Source organism: Oncorhynchus tshawytscha, linkage group LG03 (assembly GCF_018296145.1).
Source record: "Oncorhynchus tshawytscha isolate Ot180627B linkage group LG03, Otsh_v2.0, whole genome shotgun sequence".
NCBI lineage: Eukaryota > Metazoa > Chordata > Actinopteri > Salmoniformes > Salmonidae > Oncorhynchus > Oncorhynchus tshawytscha.
The window spans coordinates 42,963,075-42,985,620 of NC_056431.1; the positions used below are offsets into that span (position 1 = coordinate 42,963,075).

Here is a 22,546-nt window from a genome sequence, read left to right on the forward strand (position 1 = left end):
GCAGAGAAAAGAGACGAGCTGTTGGATTGGCGTGTAGAGTGTGCAGGGCAGTAGCAGAGCAGAGCAAAGTGAGAGCGGGAGCGAGAGCTGGCTGGGCTCCTCTGTCTGATCACAGCACACAGCAGACACAAGCTTCTCCGCAAGGCTCATCTGCTGCCCATGAGGCTGGCCCAGTGGGGCAAAATGAACCCTCCTACCAAAACATGATCCACCACAATAAAGTTATTTTTAACTCAATGACTCCCAAATGAGCCCTCTTTGCTTTGACACAGTGACATATTAAAATCCACCAATGTGTCTCTCTCCCCGTCTGGCTTTTCCCCCTGGTTTTAGTTGTTCATTTACCCTCTTTTTTTCCCCACTTCTTGCATTTTGTTTTGAATGAAATGATTATTTTTTACTACCTGGAAAGCAGACCTGCACACAAAGCACACTTACACAAAGGGCTGTTCGTTGTCGGTATGCAACGTATCTCTGTAATGAGTCCTGGAGGTTTGCCAGACTGTAAGACCAAGTGTTCCTTTGTCACAGACTTCACACTGAGGTCCCGACTCCACTTTAAACTGAACCCTGTGCTGGACTGGATGCATGTGGAGAGTATCCCAGACAGAGTGACTCAGCTGTGGTATGGTGGGCTGTGGCGTGGTAGTCTATGTCATTCTGTGATAGCCAGCCAGGCATTATGTGTGGGGGGGGTTGACACGATAACATCTATCTGAAAAGGTAATGTGTAGCAGAGACTGGGCTGGGGTTGAGAGGCTACTGTAGATAATGACTGCCTGCATGTGATTAAGGTAACATCTGGTCGCAGTACCAGTTTACTTAGATTGCAGAAATCTGGATGACAGAATTTCAGTCAATACAAAATGTAGCAAATGTTTTTAACTGGGTATTTCCATGTAAAAAGCACCATTAGCACCAAAGTCAAGTTTTGGGGAAATGAAAGCATTTGTACATTTTTTTCTACCATTTTACATCCTAAAAATGTGGAATAAGAAAAGGCTTTGATTGCTGGTCAAACAAAAAATGTATTTAAAAAAAAGGTACTATACAGTGCATTCAGAAAGTATTCAGACCCCTTGACTTTGTCCAAATGTTCTTACATTACAGCCTTATTGGTGAAATTGTATCCCCCCCTCAATCTACACACAATAGCCAATAATGACAAAGCAAAAACTGCTTTGTATGTGCAAATTTATAAAAATAAAAACTCAGTACATTGAAGAACCTTTGGCAGCGATTACAGCCTTCTTGGGTATGATGCTATAAGATTGGCACACCTGTATTTGGAGAGTTTCTCCCATTCTTCTCTATAGATCCTCTCAAGCTCTAAGGTTGGATGGGGAGCATCGCTGCACAGCTATTTTCAGGTCTCTCCAGAGATGTTTGATCGGGTTCAAGTCTGGGTTCTGGCTGGACCACTCAAGGACATTGAAAGACTTGTCCAGAAGACACTCCTGCATTGTCTTGGCCTTTGTGCTTAGGGTCGTTGTCCTGTTGGAAGATGAACCTTCGCCCCAATCTGAGGTCCTGAGCAGGTTTTCATGAAGGACCTCTCTGTACTTTGCTCTGTTCAGCTTTCCCTCGATCCTGACTAGTCTCCCAGTCCCTGCTGCTGAAAAACAGCAGTGCCATTTGGGAAGCGGGAGCTGTGAGCCTCCAGTAATGCACTCCCGGTGTAAAGGAGCCCGAGCTAACTGCACTGTCACAATAACACAGCTCCAACTGGCTTAGGCTACCTTTTCACTTAGACACACCATCATATGAAAAGGCCCGCCTCTCTGGAGAGCACCACTGACAAAGCATGACACCAACAAAAACAGGAAACCATCAAATAAAAAAGGACGGAAGTGACATGCAAGTTTTTGTAAAGGTGAAAGTGAATAGTCCCATGCTTATTCAACAGATGCATTAAGCAGCGCAATAGTGATTTAGTGTAGTGCATATGTGTGCCTGCGAGAGAGAGATGACACATACAGACAGAAAAATAAAAAAACGACAGCGTAAGAGAGAGACTACTCAAACAATCGAACTGGGGGGTCCTCCAGTGGCAAAGTCCGAGACAAGGACACTTAGGCCGAGCAGCATGGGCTGTCCAAAAATAACCCTAGACTGATACACATTCTTTCGCTATCAGTCAATGCAAATGCTTTCTAATTACAGTAATAGAAGATGAGAGCCAAAGCTATTTTAGTAGTCCGTGACAATCTCCCAGTCTTGCCACCATGGCAGTCCCAAAATAAGACAATAGCTGGTGAAAGCCGAGGTAAATTCTCTCTGTGTGCATTATGGATGAGGAGCAATGGTCGAGTAAGAGATGTCGAGCACTTATGACTTCATGTAAAGCGAACGGGCCAGTCATACAGTAGCGTCGGCACCCGTTTCGTTCCTTAACCGTGACCTAGGTCGTTCCTCTCATTGCACATACATGCACTGAAACAAAGCCATATTAGTGCTCTTTCTCCGAGGTCATATTGCATTCTCACGCCTTCAGCAGCCCCACTGAAAGTGATCCCCTCTCAGTTCTCGATCCGACACGAAGACCGTCTACAGCACTAGACTGACGTTGTCGGAAAACAGTCTGCCTGGTCAAGCCTACATCCAGGGTAAGAATTACAGTTACGTGTCATCGGCATGTCTTTGGTGTTAAGGAGTTTAGAGTAGCTAGATCAACATGGCCATGTACTGTCGTCACAAACCTGTTGTGTGCGCTTCTCGTTCCCCAGTTCACTGTTCTTACTGAATATCCTAGTCCCACTCACCTCACGGTCACGAGGGGAGTACAGGTGAGCTCCAACCAATGTTCCAGTAGGTTAGCTGCTCCTACAGAGAGGAGTTGGGCAGGTACAGTAACGTAGTGTTTACGGTGTCACAGCTGGTTTTGTAAGGAAAAGGCAAATTTATGACAGAAGCTCGCAAAGACAAAACAAAGCTCAGGTGTCTTTCGTCAAGGTTGCCTGCTTATCATTGTAGCTGAAAAACCAGGAGCAGGTAGAATAGGAAGTAATTGAGCAAACACTATCCTCATCATCATCAATTATTTTTTGTCTTCGGAGCAGCATACTGCCCCACATCTATTTCCAGCCACACATGCAAGGGGCACTTGCACTTATGGAAAGTGCAGAAACAGTTATTCTTAGATGGTCACATAGAAACATAATTGCGCATTACAAAACACATCACACACCAACTCACTCATTTGACCTTTACAGCACAACTTACAACATCAGCTGCTCTAATGGGGGACATCACAGAATGGAAATAGCAAACTGGCTTTCTTTTCTAATCCTTCATCCTCTGTTGACGCAGAAAAGAGGACAGCTATAATACCGCAATCTATCACCCCTTGGAGTCCCAGTTTGAACAAAATGCTCTGATTCACAAAAACCAAGACAATTTAGTTGATTGGAGAGAAATGTTGTATGAGCCATTACGTGCATGACTGAGCAGCCAAAACACCTCATGCTGCTGGATTAACAATAGACAAAACCCTGTGACAAAACAGTTTTATGTAACTTGGTTGTTTTGCCCCAACTCAAGAAGTGCCGAAGCTAAAAGCAGAAGAATCCAATGCTAGGTGCAACAGGCAGATTACAGTTAGATCTAAATTTAATGTGAAATATAATATGTGATATAATGTTACCTACCTCCAAATCAGTCATGTCTAGGTAGGCTGCATTAAAGTAAAGTAACTACGGGGGTGGAAGGGTAGGATGGGGGACACAAAGAGAGGGGGGGGGCGGTAGCGAGAGAGAGAGTGAGAAGGGGCAGAGAGACCATTAGAATCTCTACACATTGTCTGCAATTTACAGATCACGTTCCATCACTCACTGTAGCACTTTGAGACAGTCACAAATCCAAATGTATTATTATTATTATTATTCATTACCAAGACTGATGGATTTTCCACCGCTGGCGTCTACCGCCGTTGAATTCTGTCCTGAGTCATGTCAGATGAAGAATGAAAATAATACATCTGGCACCAGACATTCAGTGCCAGTTGTGTCATGAGGATTTTCATTCCTCCTGGGTATAATCTGTGATCTGTTAGATCTCGCTAATGATTTGGCAAGTCGACCATTACGACTGAACAAGTCAGTTATATATTACAGTTTCGCAGGAGGTTCTGAAAATACATCCCAACTAGTAGATGAAAGGCCTGAAAGTATTTTCTTAGTATATGATTATTATTACCTTGAAAAGTGAAACTTAAAAAGTGAAGAATACACAATAATAACTGATAATGATGAATTCCTAAGTCTATCAGCTAATAGGCCTAATGTGAATGAGCAACTTAATTGCTTTACAAATTACATCTAAAAGCAGGGAAAAAGCTGCTAGCTTCAGTGATCCCAGATTTACTGACCTGCATTGGATAACAGATTTGCAAAACGAGGCAACAAAAAAATTCTAACCAACGTAGACTATTCTTTCTTTAAATACAGTAGTAATCTTACTTTTCTAATCCATGTAGAATTTCATTGAATAGCAACAAAAAAAAGTACAAATACTGTGCTTTAAAGGAATAATACCTAAACAGTATATTTAATGATACAGTCGCTGTGAAATTAGCATTCTTTTATTTTACAAAATCCATCAGTTGGGCAAACTAGCATCTGTAAAGTTCTCAGTTAATACCAGGTTCACATGCCCTTGTATTAAACCGCATGAACTCGGGCGTACAAAAGATTGAGATATCCCATAATGTAACATTAACAGGCACCCGGTTCGAGCAAACACACTTCGCAACTCTAGGAGAAAAAGACTTGAAACGTGTAGACAAAAGGAGCTATATCTGTACAGCATAGCCTGCTCCCAGACTGTGTACTAAAAGCTCTAGGAATGAAGAGGTTTTAGCCTCTGAGTGTAGTGCAGGAGGAGATAAGGAGACCTCTAAAATATCCACTTATCAACTACTAAAAATACACACCCTTTCTTGCTGAATATTACACGAGGCAATAACCAGCAATGAGTTTCTAACCTATCCTTGGTTTGGAAGCAGAAGTGTTTTGTTTTCTCTCCAAATGATTTCATTCCTACTGGCTATGCACCAAGTGTATCATGCTTCTTTCAAACATTCAAAATTGTCTATATTGTAAAAATGTATGAAAACAAAATGGTAGAGTTTGGGTTTAGGCATTAGTCTTAGCAACGTGGTTATGGTTTAAAAAACATTTATGACTTTGTGTCTTTGTCAGCTAGACCACTTTGCATAGCTGCCTCCAGAACAAGATTCATGCCGAAAAACGCTGACCTGCCTGTAGCCAATATGGATTTCAATGTCAAGCCACGACTCAGTCACTTCCTTCGACTGACGCCAGATGGCAGTAGCATAAGTGTTGAAGTGACGTTTTTTTCTATGCATTTTACGGAACAGTAGACCTACTGAGGTGTGAAATAAAGCGCTATAGTAGCCTATGTGTAATGTCCATAATGCCACAAAGTAAACAAAACAAAATTAAATGAAAAGGATTACAAAGGGGAAATAGTTTGAATTATGAATGTATAATGGAGGGGTTACAGCCCTACAGGCTTTAGTTATCATTTTGCATAACTTTCAAATTCACATTTGAAGATGCAACAGGGTAGGCTACATCAATTCAATGACAAGACAGGTAGGCTGCACGTGTCTTACCTTTGCTGGCATATTGCACAGGAACATGCTTCACTGACCATAGATATTGACCGTCTGAAAATAAGATCCAGCCAACATAAGAATCTCACAAGGACTAAAAACGCAAATGTCTGTTGAGGACAAAAAGTAATCACCTAGACAGTAGGCTAGCTATCTGTCCAAATCCTACAATTAGCCTACATAAGTGTTCCCTAAAAAAAAACGGTTCATTGTAACATATCCTACCTGCTACTCGCTGAAATAACGTTACTGCATAATGATTCCTCGCTCGTCTTCATCGCTGTCCTGGAGGTCTGCGTGGCGTGCTCATCTCGTCCACGCGATCTCCCTAGACAGGTGTTTATATTTACTCCCGCGTTACGTCATGCACAACCCTCACGTTTTTACCTGGAAGAGGTCTCACTGAGATCCTGCCTGAAAAAGTTTCAAGTTTGCAGAGAAGTATCAAGTTAGACTTTATTTTATTTTTTTGTGCAACCTGGCCTGCAAGGCAATTCGTATAATCCGGGACGTTTTTTTTTATATCACTCTATTTAATATATGTTAAATGTTGTTTTGTCCAGTTTAATTGTGATGGGATTGTGAGTTGTATGCTTATGTACTGCACTTCACTTACTGGACATTTTTTACTGTTAATAACATTGTCTTCTGTGTCGGATTTCTTTGCAATTCAGTGTTCAATTTACATTAAAAAATGTTCAGTGGGAAACACTCATGGATTGTCAATAGAATACTTTAATACGCGACAGTAACCTTTATTCATAACAGCATCACATGTTCAGAGAAAAACTCTACATACCAGTGTGTCTGGGCACAGCTTTATCAAAATCAAATGAGTAACACAAAATACAAAATGGACTGAGGGATTTATAAGGATCACTTTCAGGTCCATCAAATTGAACCTCTTCAAAATGAAAGAGTTGAAACAATTGAATATGGAAACTAATAATATATTGTCTTTGGACAAAATAACACACGTGAAAAGTAGAATATGCATCAAATTTGAAATAGAAATCGTGAATAATAATACAAACAATTATTTCATAATAACAATAATAATAATCTACTTAGTGATTTTTTTGTCAAAAAACAGAAAAGTAGTCTTTTCTACAGTTTGTAGGTTGTTAAGACTAGCAACAGAGGTCGTAAAAAACTCAAACAAAGTTTCTATTCCTCTTTCCTCGGCTTATGCTCGAACAGACTCCAGGGCAGGACATCAGGCTCCTAAAAAGACAAAAGAGGGAACTTGAAACCTAACTCAACGCAATGATACATACATTACATAGGCACTCAGACTACATGAATGTAACACTGTCGCAGCTGTACCACCATGTTATTGTACAGTCTAGTGCTTACTGTAGATGTCTCTGTTGATCCATTACTTCTCAGCTCCTCTCCCCACACACACTTAGCCACTGCTCAGGGTCACTCTGGCCTGCCATCTGAACAGTCATGTTGCCACTGGCTGGGCCACCGCTCAGGTCCCCCCTTCCCTGGAGCTCCAAGCCTTTGTTCTCCTCCCCCTCTCCATTGTCACGTCCCTGTGCTCATCAGGGAAGACACAATGCACGCCATCATTCAAAACTCAGGACTGAGTGTGCCAGTCAACACTGAGGAAACTGGAAAGACACTGCTGTACCTGCTGCATATACGCCAACTATCTGTACATCACGAGTATAGGCCTAGTACAGAGAGTCCTTCAGGAATAGATATGGAAAAAGACATGTGCTCAGGCTATTAACAAGGATATAAAAAGTGTTCCCTACTGGATCACAGGGACCAGCACATCAATGACACACAGGCACACTGGCCCAGTCTCTTAGGGAGGGGACCGTGTCAAAGGTCAATGTACAATACTAAGAGGTAGGATACGCAGCTAGGATTGTTCACCAGGCCACAAACTCGGAACAAACGCTTATTGTAGACAGTTCCCATTTCATTGTGAGAAAATTGTATATACATTCTCAGAGAGGAGTACATCTCCCATTTCCTGTGTTATTCAACAGTCTCAAAGCTGACCCTAAAGGACATGGGAAAACAGCAGACTGGAGACTTCATCTGAGGGTAGTCTAATGGTTAGAGAGAGCACTGACAATGAAACATCGATCACTTTTAAAATCGGCTAGAAAGTGAGATTCTACTGCAAATGATTTTTTAAAGTAGGCATATGCTTTGAGCTTTAAAACAAGTATCAAAGAAATTAACATTTAAGCCTAACATTCTATGGGAAAAGCAACTCTTTGGGTTTTATGTCATTTCAGAGTTAAGAGAACAGTGAATATAAATATCCAGATTCCTACTGTATGTTCTAATATTGAAAATACAGAGTCTCATATAGAGGAAGCACATAACACAAAACATCTGCAACAACTCACCATAGCCACACCACATGGTCCTTTAGGATCATTGACTAAAAAGCGGCTTGTGATTGGGTAGAATGGTGGCAAGCGAGGAGAGGGTGAGGTGGAGTCTGTGGATAAGGACTGGGACCTTTTGACCGCCGAGGAGACAGCCTGGGCAAAACGGGACGGGGTCGTAGGAGAGTAGGGCTTGGGAGCAGCAAAACTCCTCAGCTTCTCCAGGCTCAGCCCTGGGGATTGGGGTGCCCTGGCAGGACTGGGCCATGGAGATGGCACACTTGGCTCCATGTCAACTACATCAGCGCCTTCTGATGTCTCCTCCTCCCACTGCACCGGAGGAGGGAAGCTGTCCTCCTCCACTAGCTGCAGTGCCTGCGCTGCTGCTGCCACTAGACTGCCTGGAGCCTCCCTCTGGCCAGCGCCAGGACTGGCATTCAAACTTTTCACTGCCGCCGAGGTTACATAATACCCAGGTGTTCTTTTGTGCTGTGGCAAGCGGAAAGAGCCAGGCTTGGGTTTAGTTGCGGGTGGAATTTTCATCTCTGTGACCTCTGCTATTAAGCCTGCTTGGTCTCCCCCACTAGAGGGGGATGGAATCTTGTCATCTCCTGCAGGAAGTATTCTTGTTGGTGTTGGGGGGGAGTGAATAGGCTCAACCACATTGCTATTTACAGTGGTAGTAGTGGTGGTGGGGACTTGCTGAGATAGGGAAGACTCCAAAGGTACAATAGACTGCAGCTCGGTCTGTTCTGCTGTGACCTGTAACTGCTCAGCCTGTTTAGTGCGGTCTTTGAGTTCAAGTGAACCTACTTCCTTCTCGAGAGCCACGTTGGGGGATTCCAACATCAGCTCCAGCTCAAAGTTTCTCAGTTTCTCCAAAGTCTTGTGAGGCACGATAGTGTACGTAGTCATCCCCACCTTGGGGATGTAGTCCCTGGTCAGCTCATTGGATGGCTTCGGAGGGGCCGGGCCACTTTGAGTGGACGTTTGGTACTGAGGGGCTGCTGAGGCAGGAGATAAGGCAGGTGTGATGGGGTCAGCAGGGATCAGCAGCTCCTCTGTAGATGTGGCCATGTCCTTCTTCAGCCCCACCGTTCCAGAGGTAGAGGCTTTAGAAGGGGGAGGCACTTCCTGTTGTCGGGGTGTTGACACAGGACATGGTGGTGTGAGATCGGTCTGGACCTGGGCATCCTCAGCAGGGGGACAGGGGGTGCTTGTGGCCACTGGCCATTCACGATAGTAGGGGTCAGTGTCCAGCTGATCTGAGGCCTGTGTTCCTGTACTCTGTGTCATAGGCTGGGCTGCTGGTGGGCTGATAGTATGAGAGCTCTCAGTACTACATTCACCTTTGACCCCATCTTGTGTTGTGTAATCTTCACATGGCAAGTCTGTCTGACCACCTATTTCCTCAGCTTGGCAAGGAGGGCTTTCTGGAGAAGATTAAAAAAAACAGTAGACAATGATCTTGCCAACTTTTCCACTAAAGCTATAGCATTTCATCCATAGTTAACACATTAATGTACATTGAACAAAAATATAAACTTAACATGTAAAGTGTTGGTCCCATGTTTCATGAGCAGAAATGAAGAAAAAAATCCATGTTCCATAAAGCTTATTTCTCTCAAATGTTGTGCACAAATTTCTTTACATCCCTATTGGCGAGCATTGCTCCTTTGCCAAGATAATCCATCCACCTGACAGGTGTGGCATATCAAGAAGCTGATTAAACAGCATGATCGTTACACAAGTGCACCTTATGCTGGGGACAACAAAAGGCCACTCTAAAAATGTGAAGTTTGTCACACAACACAATGCCACAGATGCTTCAGGTTTTGAGGTAGCATGCAATTTGCATGCTGACTGCAGGAATGTCCACCAGAGCTTTTGCCAGAGAATTGAAAGTTAATTTCTACACCATAAGCTGCCTCCAATATGGTTTTAGAGAATTTGGCAGTACGTCCAACCGGCCTCACAAACGCAGACCATGTGTAACCACGCCAGCCAAGGACCTCTTTATATTTTTGTTCAGTATATTTGAATTCATCGCTACTTGCAAACATACCATCTGCAGCTTCAGATGTGTCCATCTCGGCAATCAGCATGGGATCCGTGCGCTCAGTGTTGTTCACCATGCTGTGCACTAGTCTGTCAAAAACAGAAGTTATGAAAAGCAATGCAAAAACCCAAGTCAAGGAGAAACTACTTAATTCATACTGCACACTTTTAGAAAAAAAGGTGCTATCTAGAACCTAAAAGGGTTCTTTGGCTGTCCCCATAGGATAACCCTTTGAAGAACCCCTTTTGGTTCAAGGTAGAATTCTACCTGTAACCCAAAAAAGGGTTCTACAGTACCTGTAACCCAAAAAAGGGTTCTACAGTACCTGTAACCAAAAAAGGGTTCTACCATACCTGTAACCCAAAAAGGGTTCTACCGTACCTGTAACCCAAAAAGGGTTCTACCTGGAACCAAAAAGGGTTCTACCTGGAACCAAAAAGGGTTCTCCTATGAGGACAGCAGAAGAGCCCTTTTGGAAAGCGTAGGACTCTCTGCTAGAGTTCGTACTTGCCATCTGAGGACAGATCACAAGCCTGATCTTCCCCTGCTGGGCCCTCGCTCTCGGGTGGTGAAGAGGTCTCCATCTCAGCATACGGTGTGTCTGGGGCCTCCAGTGGTGGAGAGAGGGCCTCTGTTCTCTCAGCGTCCACGGAGATGTCTGCTGTTGACAGGTTGAGGCTGCTGTCGTCCTCCTGGACATCACTCATAGAGTCTAAGACCACGGAGGCAGTTGTCTCCTCCTGCTCCACGATCTCTTCCAGTGTATTAGGAAGTTGGCCACCTGCAGCACAACAGGATGGAGAAGATTGCAGAGGACATTTTCAATTATCAAGAATCGTAAAATTGAGATAACAAAATCTGCAATGTCTCATCTAAGTTGGGATGAAGAACTGCAGTGTGATGATGCTTGACGACAATGGTGTTGTGATGGGGATGAGAATGTCAGACGTTCAGTTTAAACAAGACTCATTTAGAGAATAAGTTAATTTGGCTAATGAGGAAGATAAGTACTCCTTTAATTCAGAATGAAGCAGCATATTATAAAAACTAATAGTAAGATGATTTAGTATTACTAACATCACTTTCACAGTCACACAACTGCAGACATAACATGTGTCTCTTAGGGACATTTCAGACAAGTTAACTGGGCTTAATGAAGCCATGTAGCATCTTATATTCCCCTCTAGTTCTTCACTCTGCATTTCAAGGCCGCCACAGAGGAATAGAGAGCAGAAGGAATATTCAGCAGGCTGGTTATACAAAACTGGGACACCTCACTGTGCAGTCTGTGATGTCTAACTGAAGTGAACAGCCGTGGGACGTCAGGGAGGGACACAGAGAGACATCCAGGTCTGATCTTTCTCTGTGAAGTTGATTATGTGAAGCCAGCGAGGGAGGGAGGGAGGGCAGGCAGATAGAAAATGGAGCAATACAAGCATAGAGAAGTCAAATCTTTATGAGGACACTTTTATTCATACAATCTGGGATAAATGGCTAGTGTGGTATTCAAAGACTGAACTTACAATGACGTTTCTATGAAATACACTCACTTAGGCCATCATTGTACATACAACATTTGTTCTTAACTGACTTGGCAGGTTAAATAAAATGTTTGACAACATGAAAGATATTACAAAAGACAGGAAAAGAACACAAACAAGTAGCAGAGGCAGAAAAAAAAGATGCCTAGATGGATAGATCCTACACTAAGTCTCACTGGGCTGTGAGTATAGAACCTACACTACCATTCAAAAGTTTGTGGTCACTTAGAAATGTCCTTGTTTTTGAAAGAAAAGCAAATTTTTTGTCCATTAAAATAACATCAAATTGATCAGAAGTACAGTGTAGACATAGTTAATGTTGTAAATGACTATTGTAGCTGGAAACAGCTGATGTTTTATGGAATATCTACATAGGCATACAGAGGCCCATTATCAGGAACCATCACTCCTGTGTTCCAATGGCACATTGTGTTAGCTAATCCAAGTTTATCATTGGAAAAACCTTTTGCAATTATGTTAGCACAGCTGAAAACTGTTGTTCTGATTAAAGAAGCAATGAAACTGGCGTTCTTTAGACTAGTTGAGTATCTGGAGCATCAGCATTTGTGGGTTCGATTACAGGCTCAAAATGGCCAGAAACAAAGCACTTTTTTCTTAAAATCGTCAGTCTATTCTTGTTCTGAGAAATGAACGCTATCGCTAAGAAACTGAAGAGCTCATACAACGCTGTGTACTACTCCCTTCACAGAACAGAGCAAAATGTCTCTAACCAGAATAGAAAGAGGAGTGCGAGGCCCCGGTGCACAACTGAGCAAGAGGACAAGTACATTAGAGTGTCTAGTTTGAGAAACAGACGCCTCACAAGTCCTCAACTGGCAGTACCCGCAAAACACCAGTCTCAATGTCAAAAGTGAGGAGGCGACTCCGGGTCGCTGGACTTCAAGGCAGAGTTGTGAAGAAAAAGCCATATCTCAGACTGGCCAATAAAAATAAAAGATTAAGATGGGAAAAAGAACAGTCACTGGACAGAGGAACTCTTTTTTTTTAAATTATGGATTTAATGGTGCTCCCTGGATGTTCAAAGTTTCAGATATTTATTACCCAACCCTGAACTGTACTTCTCCACAACTTTGTCCCTGACCTGTTCGGAGAGCTCCTCAGTCTTCATAGTGCCGCTTGCTTGGTGGTGCACCTTTCTTTGTGGCATTGCAGACTCTGGGACCTTACAGAACAGGTGTGTATATATACTGAGATCATGTGCCAGATCATGTGACACTTAAAGTCCACCTGTGTGCAATCTAACTAATTATGTGACTTCTGAAGGCAATTGGTTACACCAGATCTTATTCATGGACTTCATAGCAAAGGGAGTGAATACATATGCACACAACGCTTTTTATTTAGTATAAAAATGAGAAAAATTCACTTCACAAATGTGGACTATTTTGTGTATGTCCATTACATGAAATCCAAATAAAAATACATTTAAATTACCAGTTGTAATGCAACAAAATAGGAAAAATGCCAAGGGGGGTAAATACTTTTGCAAGGCACTGTAGGTGAACGACTGGGAGTGTATGTCTGTAGATTTAATTAATCAGGTTAGATTATAATGTACTTACTGTCATGATAGCTCATTAAAGATCACTCCTCTCTCACAGAAAACATACAATCCAATCTAAGCTAGTCCGTAACAAATAACAGATATAACCAAAGGCCGGTATTCAATCAATAGCAGATAGTCTTTATTTGATCAATTTGATTATATTGAAGTACACCGAAAGACAAGCCTACGAAAACTCATGCAGAAAGGTGCAAACATGCAGCAGGAAAAACAGAATAGAACATGTTAATCTAACAGACAGAAAAGATGAGGAAAAGCAGCAGGTCAGTGCAGAAAGAAGTGGACATGCTTAAGGAGGAGCTGAAAGGGGCAGAGCGGGTAGAGGCAGGAGGAAGAGGCAGCAGCACAGACTGTCAGACACCCTCCTCTGGTGACCTGCAGGCTGCAAGTTTAGAGAGAGGAAGTACTTACAGAACATGGCCTTTACTCTTAATATGAGGAAACATAAGGATGTGATGACTATGTCACAGACCATTTGGATCACAACAGTGTTGACCTTATCCCTCAGTCTTGTAGCTACAAAGCATAAAATTAAGCTTCAGAATAAAGCAACAGAGATATGGCACTAAAAACACAACTATGTTTAGCATCATATTTCTAATTAAGATCTAATAAAATTGTAAAGAAGTACTGTAGTCACAACTGTAGCTAGGTGTTCATTGGGAATGAAATTCAATCATGAGAACAGGAGCAGTTACTAACTCAATGTGTCTCGACCACTAGGAGGCATCAGAGCCAAATAAAATGAGTGCAACTCCCACTGACCAATCATTGGTCTTATTTACCATTATCAATGGTTGACCTTAGAGACCAAAGTACAATAGTCCAAATCTCTTCCAAATTGTCCAGAAATGCAACAATAGCAATGTCTCACAAACCAGGAGAAAACTGTGTACTAAATTACAGTTGAAAGAGCCTATAGACCAGGGTTCCCCAACAGGCCCCCCATGTTATCTGAGCCAATAAAAATGAATGAATTGTTGGATATAAAAGACTGTAAGAACACCAGCAAATTAGTTCCAAGTGATTTTAATTTCCAAAGTATTCCCATGCATAATAGATAGATGTATGTGATTGTATACAAATGCAAGCAAGTTTTGAAATTACTACGTTTTAGTCAAATATTATATCTGTTTGGGCTTCTTGCAGTCCAAATTATTTGTAATTATGTTCCGGGCCCCTGACCATCCACTCAAGATTTTTTCTTGAGAGGATGAATCTAATTGGTGATCCCTGCTATAGACTCAAGTTACCCCCTCATGTAAAAAATTGTATCTGAAAACCTATATATACAGGAGGTTGAGCACAAGCCAATTCAATACAGCAGGATTAAATCAATTTAAAAACGTTCATACCTCCATCTAGTGAAGCTACATCATGGACAACCACACTGGGAGATGCAGGGGGTAGGGGAGCCTTGCGCTTCGTCCTCTTCAGGGAAGACTCCGTGCTGCGACTCAGACCAGCCATCTCCACAACAGAAGGGACAAAATAATCATTCAAATTCATCAAGAACTCTGGACATAAAATCCTAATTTTGAGGATATTCAGACTCAGTATTTTACAGACAGACCTGGCATTGACAAAGAACTCAGATCTAGTCAGGTTAGACCCACTCACCTGGTCACTGTCCTTTTGGGCTTCGGGCTCTGAGTCGGAGATGGACCTCTGGCGATGGCTGAGGTTAGAGGGGCATCTCTGGGACACCAGCATGGGGGGCAGGGGAGCCCGTCTCTTCTTTGGCATGTCAGAAGCCATGGAGTTGCAGTTGAATGTGGAGGAGTGGGCACTGAGCGAACTCATGCTAAGAGGTCGAGGCTTGCTGGGAAAGACTGGGGACGCCGGGGCACTAGCAGTCATTCCCTTTAAAGAGCAAACAAACATCCAATCAGATCCTGATCAGGGGCCTGTTCTCTGCAGTAAACAAATAGAAAACTAGCCAATCCCATGACTGTGACAATATTCCCCGCCTCCCCAACACATACCCTTTCAAATCCTCTTAATCAGCCAAAATTGACTTGCAAATGACTGAGCTGAGAAATGTTGGTGATTGCACGTGAATAGATAAAGAACACACCTGCTCAGGTTTCTTCTTACTCCTCCTGAATAAACTGAACAATCCCTTGTTTTCTTTCTCCTTCTGCATTTTATCTTTACTGGGTGGAATGGTATCTGTTAGGAATGTATAGATCTCATTGAAGACATTTCTGAAATTCCTGACACAAGATTTGATGAACTTGACTTCAAATGCACAATGTCAGTAGTAAATTAAAATAAGGTAATAAAACCGTGTAAAAACATCATACAATCGAGTTACATTACCTAGATGAGTTGTGGTAGTAGGGGTAGGAGAGGCAGGTACATCTTCTGAGTACATAGCTGTGAAAGAGAAGATGGAAATGATATGCGGTAGTAAATGAAGCATTTACATACAGTACACCTGCGTAGTTGTAAAATGAATGAATGGTGAATAGTGTTCAGACAGAATAAGCATCTTGTTGGCAGACAACAAGATTAGCTTCTGGGTGCCGAGATTAGTTCAGAATGATTGGTAATTATTCAGATTAATGAACGTTGAAGGCTGTTGTTTTTAAATCAGAGAAGCCCTTACCTTTTGTGTCCGTTGCATAAACCTCCCTTATTGCAAAATCATTGAGAGAACAGGTCAAATCCAAAGGATCCTTAGATTGGGCATCTCTCAATAAAAATGTGCTCTGTCGGTCAAATTCACATTTGTCACAAATAGATGGTAAGAGGTCTTCAAGGGGGACTCGAGGACTGACTCTTAGCATAGTCTTCTGGGTATTTTTATAGTTTATTACCAGACGGACAGTTGCCTGGAGAATCAAATAAATGTGATTATTAGACTGCTTGAAAAAGTTATATGTAGAATAATAGTGAAGACTAACTATGAAATAACATATGGAATCATGTAGTAACCAAAAAAAGTGTTAAACAAATCCAAATATATTTTATATTTGAGATTCTTCAAAGTAGACACCCTTTGCCTTGACAGCTTTGCACACTCTTGGCATTCTCTCAACCATCTTCATGGAGGTAGTCACCTGGAATGCATTTCAATTAACGGGTGTGCCTTGTTAAAAGTTAATTAAATAGTGGAATTTCTTTCCTTCTTAATCCGTATGAGCCAAATCAGTTGTGTTGTGACAAGGTAGGGGTGGTATATAGAAGATAGTTCTATTTGGTAAAAGACCAAGTTCATATTATGGAAAGAACAGCTCAAATAATAAAAGAGATATGACAGTCCATCATTATTTTAAGACATGAAGGTCAGTCAATGCGGAAAATTTCATGAACTTTGAAAGTTCCTTCAAGTGCAGTCGCAAAAAACCATCAAGCGCTATGATGAAACTGCCTGTCATGAGGCCCAACACATGAAAGGAAGACGCTGAGTTACCTCTACTGCAGAGGACAAGTTCATTAGAGTTAACAGCACCTCTGACATTTCAGCCCAAATAAATGCTTCACAGATTTCACATAACAGACATCTCAACATCAACTGTTCAGAGGAGACTGCGTGAATCAGGCCTTCATGGTCGAATTGCTGCAAAGAAACCACTACTAAAAGGACACCAATAAGAAGAAGAGACTTGCTTGGGCCAAGAAACATGAGCAATGGACACTAGACCAGTGGAAATCTGTCCTTTGGTCTGATGAGTCCAGATTTTATATTTTTGGTTCCAACCGCCGTGTTGTTGTGAGACAGAGTAGGTGAACGGATGATCTCTGCATGTGTGGTTCCCACCATGAAGAATGGAGGGGAAGGTGTGGAGGTGATTTACCTGCATGGCTACCAAAGCATTCTGCAGCAATACGCCATCCCATCTGGTTTGCGCTTAGTGGGACCATGATTTGATTTTCAACAGGACAATGACCCAAAACACAACTCCAGGCTGTGTAAGGGCTATTTCACCAAAAAGGAGACTGATGGAGTGCTGCATCAGATCACCTGACGTCAACCCAACCGAGACGGTTTGTGATGAGTTGGACTGCAGAGTGAAGGTAAAGCAGCCAACAAGTGCTCAGCATATGTGGGAACTCCTTCCAGACTGTTGGAAAAGCATTCCAGGTGAAGCTGGTTGAGAGAATACCAAGCTTGTGCAAAGATGTCATCAAGGCAGAGTGGCTACTTGGAAGAATCTAAAATGTTAAATATATTTAGATTTGTTTAACACTTTGGTTACTACATGATTCCATGTGTTATTTCATAGTTTTGATTTCTTCACTATTATTCTACAATGTAGAAAATAGTAAAAAGAATAATAAATAAATCAACTCTTGAATGAGTAGGTGTCCAAACTTTTGACTGGTACTGTGTGTGTATGTATATATAAACTCAACAAAAAAAGAAACGTCCTTTTTTCAGGACCCTGTCTTTCAAAGATAATTCGTAAAAATCCAAATGTCTTCACAGATCTTCATTGTAAAGGGTTTAAACACGGTCTCCCATGCTTGTTCAACGAACCATAAACAATTAATGAACATGCACCTGTGGAACAGCGTAGAGACGGTAGGCAATTAAGGTCAGAGTTATGAAAGCTTAGGGCACTAAAGAGGCCTTTCTACTAACTGAAAAACACCAAAACAAAGATGCCCAAGGTCCCTGCTCATCTGTGTGAACGTGCCTTAGGCATGCTGCAAGGAGGCATGAGGACTGCAGATGTGGCCAGGGCAATAAATTGCAATGTCCATACTGTGAGACCCCTAAGACAGTGCTACAGGGAGACAGGACGAACAGCTGATCGTCCTCACAGTGGCAGACCACGTGTAACACCAGCACAGGATCGGTACATCCGAACATCACACCTGTGGGATAGGTACAGGATGGCAACAACAACTGCCCGAGTTACACCAAGAACGCACAATCCCTCCATTAGTGCTCAGACTGTCCGCAATAGGCTGAGAAAGGCTGGACTGAGGGCTTGTAAGCCTGTTCTAAGGCAGGTCCTCACCAGACATCACCGGCAACAATATCGCCTATGGGCACAAACACACCGTCGCTGGACCAGACAGGACTGGCAAAAAGTGCTCTTCACTGACAAGTCGCGGTTTTGTCTCACCAGGGGTGATGGTCGGATTTGCGTTTATCGTCCAAGGAATGAGCGTTACACCAAGGCCTGTACTCTGGAGCGGGATCGATTGGGAGGTGGAGGGTGCGTCATGGTCTGAGGCAGTGTGTCACAGCACCATCGGACAGAGCTTGTTGTCATTGCAGGCAATCTCAACAGTGTGCGTTACAGGGAAGATATCCTCCTCCCTCATGCTACCTTTCCTGCAGACTCATCCTAACATGACCCTCCAGCATGACAATGCCACCAGCCATACTGTTCGTTCTGTGCATGATTTCCTGCAAGACAGGAATGTCAGTGTTCTGCCATGGCAAGCGAAGAGCCCGGATCTCAATCACATTGAGCATGTCTGGGACCTGTTGGATCGGAGGGTGAGGGCTAGGGCCATTCCACCCAAAATGCAACTGGTGGCGACACCAGATACTGATGGTTACTTTTGATTTTGACCCCCCTTTGTTCCCGGGACACATTATTCCATTTCTGTTAGTCACATGTCTGTGGAACTTGTTCAGTTTATGTCTGTTGTTGAATCTTGTTATGTTCATACAAATATTTTCACATGTTAAATTTCTAAACACAGTTGACAGTGAGAGGACGTTTCTTTTTTTGCTGAGTATATGATCAATACTCACAGAAAAAAATATATTACAAGATACAGCCATTATTATTTACAGTAAGTACCCAAGTTAAGGGAACAACTCTCAGATAAAACTTTTATAACTAGTACATTTCTACCACTGAGATTTCTCACGTGTACCTCTGGCATCTGAGGAATTGGCTTCTTAATCTTGTCCTCCATTCCTTTGGGCTTGAGCAGAACCTTCTCTGCCTCCAGGGCCCCGATCAGAGTGTTGGGTTTGAACTTGATTGGGTTTCTGTTGGTGGTGACGAGCTCTATAACATAGCCTGATGGGTTCAGGTGGTACTTGGCACAAAGCATCACTAACAAATCCATCATGGGCTTGCTGAAAAACAGAGACACGGGTTAGAAGTAATAAATAAAACCTAGCTAAGGATAAAAGGTTGTGTGTTTTATATCCACAGAGAAAACACACAACTCTTGGTGTGTGGAAATTGCAAGTGCAAGTGCTCTAGACGCCATCACAGAATACGTTTTACATTATAGTAATGCATTATCACAACTTTTTCACAGTGATAAAAATGTAGGATAAGGAGCCATCCGTTTTTGCTTCATACACAACTGTCGGTGGTCTGGAAAACTCTTTAGCAACAATATCTATGCAAAGCTATCCAGCAGTTCCCAAATTCTAGGCCTTGGGAGGGTTTCTGCAAATATAATGCCAAAAGTTAAATTATTATCATAATTAGTTCGCTGTACTCTGTAAATGAAAAGAGGTTGAAGAATTAGATGCTTAATCCTTTTATATTAAAGTTGGTCTCGATTATAGCTTGAGAGGGCAAAGGACAAAATATACCAACGGAGTGCGATTGCGTCTTGCAAAACTAGAATAATAATATCTTGAGTAAACTTGATGGTGAGTGAACAGTGTGGGTCTGTAGTTTCATATCAGGACACAAAGTCCTTGTTCTGAAAAACAACTAAGCCCTTTTGACCGTAAGATATTCATCTCATGTTTGTCTGGTTAGGCGTTTTGGTCTCAGCTGAAATTGGTGTGGGTGAAAGCTCCACAGACCAGACTTCATAAGATGTATGTGCAGTGGGCTTGTATCAAAATTTAAATCTAAGTTCTACCATAATAAACTGTGCCGAAAACACAAATAATATTATTCTACCTTAGCAAATGAAAAGGAACCAGCCACATTATGCAACTTTTTAGTGCATTTAATGGTGCAAGTATTGTTAACCAAAACCAAAGTTTTTACTGCGCCACCTACAATATCTGACTCAAAGAAATGCTACATTCAATTAGAGCCATGGAAAGATCACGTTATGTTAGAAGGATTCGTGTAATCGTATATACCAAAAAGTAATATGAATCAAATATGTGTTTTGGAATATATGACACTCGCATAAGAATTGGTCCAAATGCATTTAGATCATGCTTCACCTTGGAATCATGGGATGTCTTGGAGGTCTTACCAAAGAGGGAAAGTTGGGAGCAGTTTGTTGGTGTTTAGTCACAGTGAGACACTTCCTTTATTTATTTACTGCACTTCTGTTGACCAGGGCCCATAGGCAAGTCATTCCACAAAATTAGTGACTTTTGATATTTTAAGTAGAAATTGTGCACAAATATAGAAATATAAAAGTCTTATACTAAATTAAGTGATCTTTAATATAGACCACATGGAAAATTCAATAAATCAGATTTTTGATATGAATAAAGACTTGCTAGTGCCAAAATTCATCAATTTTGACATGTCTCTCTAAGCATCCTCTGTGACTTCATTTAAAATGTTAAACCACTTAACCCCAACATGTCTCCAAGTTTTCCCCATCATTGTAAAGCAGTAGTCATTTTTGTTTCTTTGACAAAGTAATTTCTGAAGATTGTTTTAATATGTTGGAACTATTCATTTAAAAAATATTTTAATAGTCAAATCATAGTGTAAAAGCAGGTGAGCTGGTTCTACTCTTTTGGGCTATTTTCTGGAGTTTTGTGTTGAAAAACAGAGAAAACTGAGCGGGTCGAGCATAACATGTCAAACCTGTTACCAATAGATAGACAGGCTGGACATTTTTTAACAAAAAGAATGTTGTGAAGCTTGCATTCAATTGCCCCTCCCTGTTTCACACAACAAGCTTCAATTCCCCCTGTCATGAGGGGATTTATAACAGACTTAAGATGTTGTCAACCCTGTTACTTTATTTGGCACTTAATAGGCAATTGAGATGGGAAAACTTGTTTTTATGAAGTTGAACATGTAACAGAATGTAAAGATTAGGTGAAATCAAAACTTTTTTTTTTTACCAAGTTACACTACTCAAAAGGCAACTAATTAGTCTGTCTAAACTACTGGCACACTGCTTGGACACCCATGCATACCCCACAAGACATGCCAAAAGAGGTCTCTTCACAGTCCCCAAGTCCAGGCGCACAGTACTACATAGAGCCATGACTACATGAACCTCTATTCCACATCAAGTAACTGATGCAAGCCATAAAATTAGATAAAATAAATAAATACTGTATGGAACAGCGGGGATTGTGAATCAACAAACGTAGGCACTGTCATATGCATACAAACATGATAACATTCGCACTATACACACACATGGATTTAGTACGGTAGATATGTGCTAGTGGTGGAGTAGGGGCCTGAGGGCACACAGTGTGTTGTGAAATCTGTGAATGTATTGTCATGTTTCTTAACATTTTATAAAACGGCCTTAAATTTAGCTGGTCCACAGGAAGAGTAATGGGGGATAAATAATAAATACAACATTGGTGGAATGACTCAGGCACTAAGTAGGGAATAGGGTGCCAGTTGAGAATTAAGACCTAGTCTCACCTGCCATGGACAGTGGCTGTCTTCTCCACTCCGCCTGGCAGAACCACAACCAGAGTCAAGTCCTGTTCAAGTTGGTTCTCCTTCTGGTCCATGGTCATCTGAGGAAATGCTGATACAAAGTGTCTCTGGGAGAGGCCTGCACCATCCAGCCCCTTCACTGATACTGGGGGAGATGGGGCCTTGTTTTTGGTTGACACTCTGCCAGTAGGAAAAAGCAAAGGGACAAGATGAGCCTCACACAATCATTTCAACTCTTAATATTATCAGCCTGTTGCGGTCAGAAACAATACGACATAAAAACACATTTCCCTGATGGCACCCAAATGTAGGTAACATTGAAGTGGTAGAAAAATATGGTGCAGGGGCTCTGGGTAATATTTGTCAGGAAAAAAAAAGTATAACCATCCACAATAGATCAAAAAAGGAAATTTCATCAGACATGACTATGTTATGGCACTGCATGAAATAGCATGAAAGGAATAATTCCTTCCCAACTTAAAGTAAGCCGCTATTATATGAAAGAGCTTGGGTTCCCTTTGCAAACAAGTCACAAGACACTCAAGTGTGATCGATTAGGCTTGAGGACAGTGCAGCATAGGCAAGGATAACACATTTGAAACAGAAAATTAAAGGTGGAGTATTGTGAGCTAAGGCTGTCTTTACACAAAGAGCTGATCGGATTGGTCAAAATACCAATTAGTGGGAAAATAATCAGAATTGAGCTGCCTGTGTAAACACTGCCCATGTCTCTGTTTGCTTTACTGTTGTCTATAAAAACCAACAATCTCCCCTCTAATCATTGAATGAGCTATTATTATTAGGATATGTGGCAGTGCAGACAAAA

At 41.9% G+C, this 22,546-nt stretch overlaps 2 protein-coding genes across 12 annotated transcripts in view; both read right to left on the minus strand.

Annotated features, from left to right (window-relative positions):
- LOC112236113 (growth factor receptor-bound protein 14) overlaps positions 1 to 5,944 on the minus strand; it is a 45,475-nt gene extending 39,531 nt beyond the window's left edge. For 2 of the 7 annotated variants that reach the window (XM_024404746.1, XM_024404693.1), the window contains exons 1-2: positions 5,861 to 5,944; positions 5,636 to 5,689 (exon numbers count right to left, since the gene is read on the minus strand). In XM_024404746.1, coding sequence (XP_024260514.1) covers positions 5,636 to 5,662 — 27 coding nt within the window. In that variant the 5' untranslated portion in view covers positions 5,663 to 5,689; positions 5,861 to 5,944. Of the gene's footprint in view, positions 1 to 438; positions 615 to 3,647; positions 3,667 to 5,635; positions 5,690 to 5,860 lie in introns of those variants that run through there. The other 5 variants (XM_024404707.1, XM_024404753.2, XM_024404729.2 and 2 more) reach the window with 5 other exon arrangements.
- Positions 5,945 to 6,352: 408 nt separating this feature from the next.
- Positions 6,353 to 22,546, minus strand: part of LOC112236179 (cordon-bleu protein-like 1) — a 50,052-nt gene continuing 33,858 nt past the window's right edge. For all 5 annotated transcript variants that reach the window (XM_024404772.2, XM_024404764.2, XM_042316617.1 and 2 more), the window contains 12 exons: positions 21,703 to 21,900; positions 19,025 to 19,232; positions 15,789 to 16,014; positions 15,500 to 15,556; positions 15,255 to 15,349; positions 14,798 to 15,040; positions 14,533 to 14,647; positions 10,559 to 10,832; positions 10,058 to 10,140; positions 8,011 to 9,425; positions 6,992 to 7,176; positions 6,353 to 6,859 (listed from right to left, as the gene is read on the minus strand). In XM_024404772.2, coding sequence (XP_024260540.1) covers positions 7,021 to 7,176; positions 8,011 to 9,425; positions 10,058 to 10,140; positions 10,559 to 10,832; positions 14,533 to 14,647; positions 14,798 to 15,040; positions 15,255 to 15,349; positions 15,500 to 15,556; positions 15,789 to 16,014; positions 19,025 to 19,232; positions 21,703 to 21,900 — 3,070 coding nt within the window. In that variant the 3' untranslated portion in view covers positions 6,353 to 6,859; positions 6,992 to 7,020. The remainder of the gene's footprint in view (positions 6,860 to 6,991; positions 7,177 to 8,010; positions 9,426 to 10,057; positions 10,141 to 10,558; positions 10,833 to 14,532; positions 14,648 to 14,797; positions 15,041 to 15,254; positions 15,350 to 15,499; positions 15,557 to 15,788; positions 16,015 to 19,024; positions 19,233 to 21,702; positions 21,901 to 22,546) is intronic.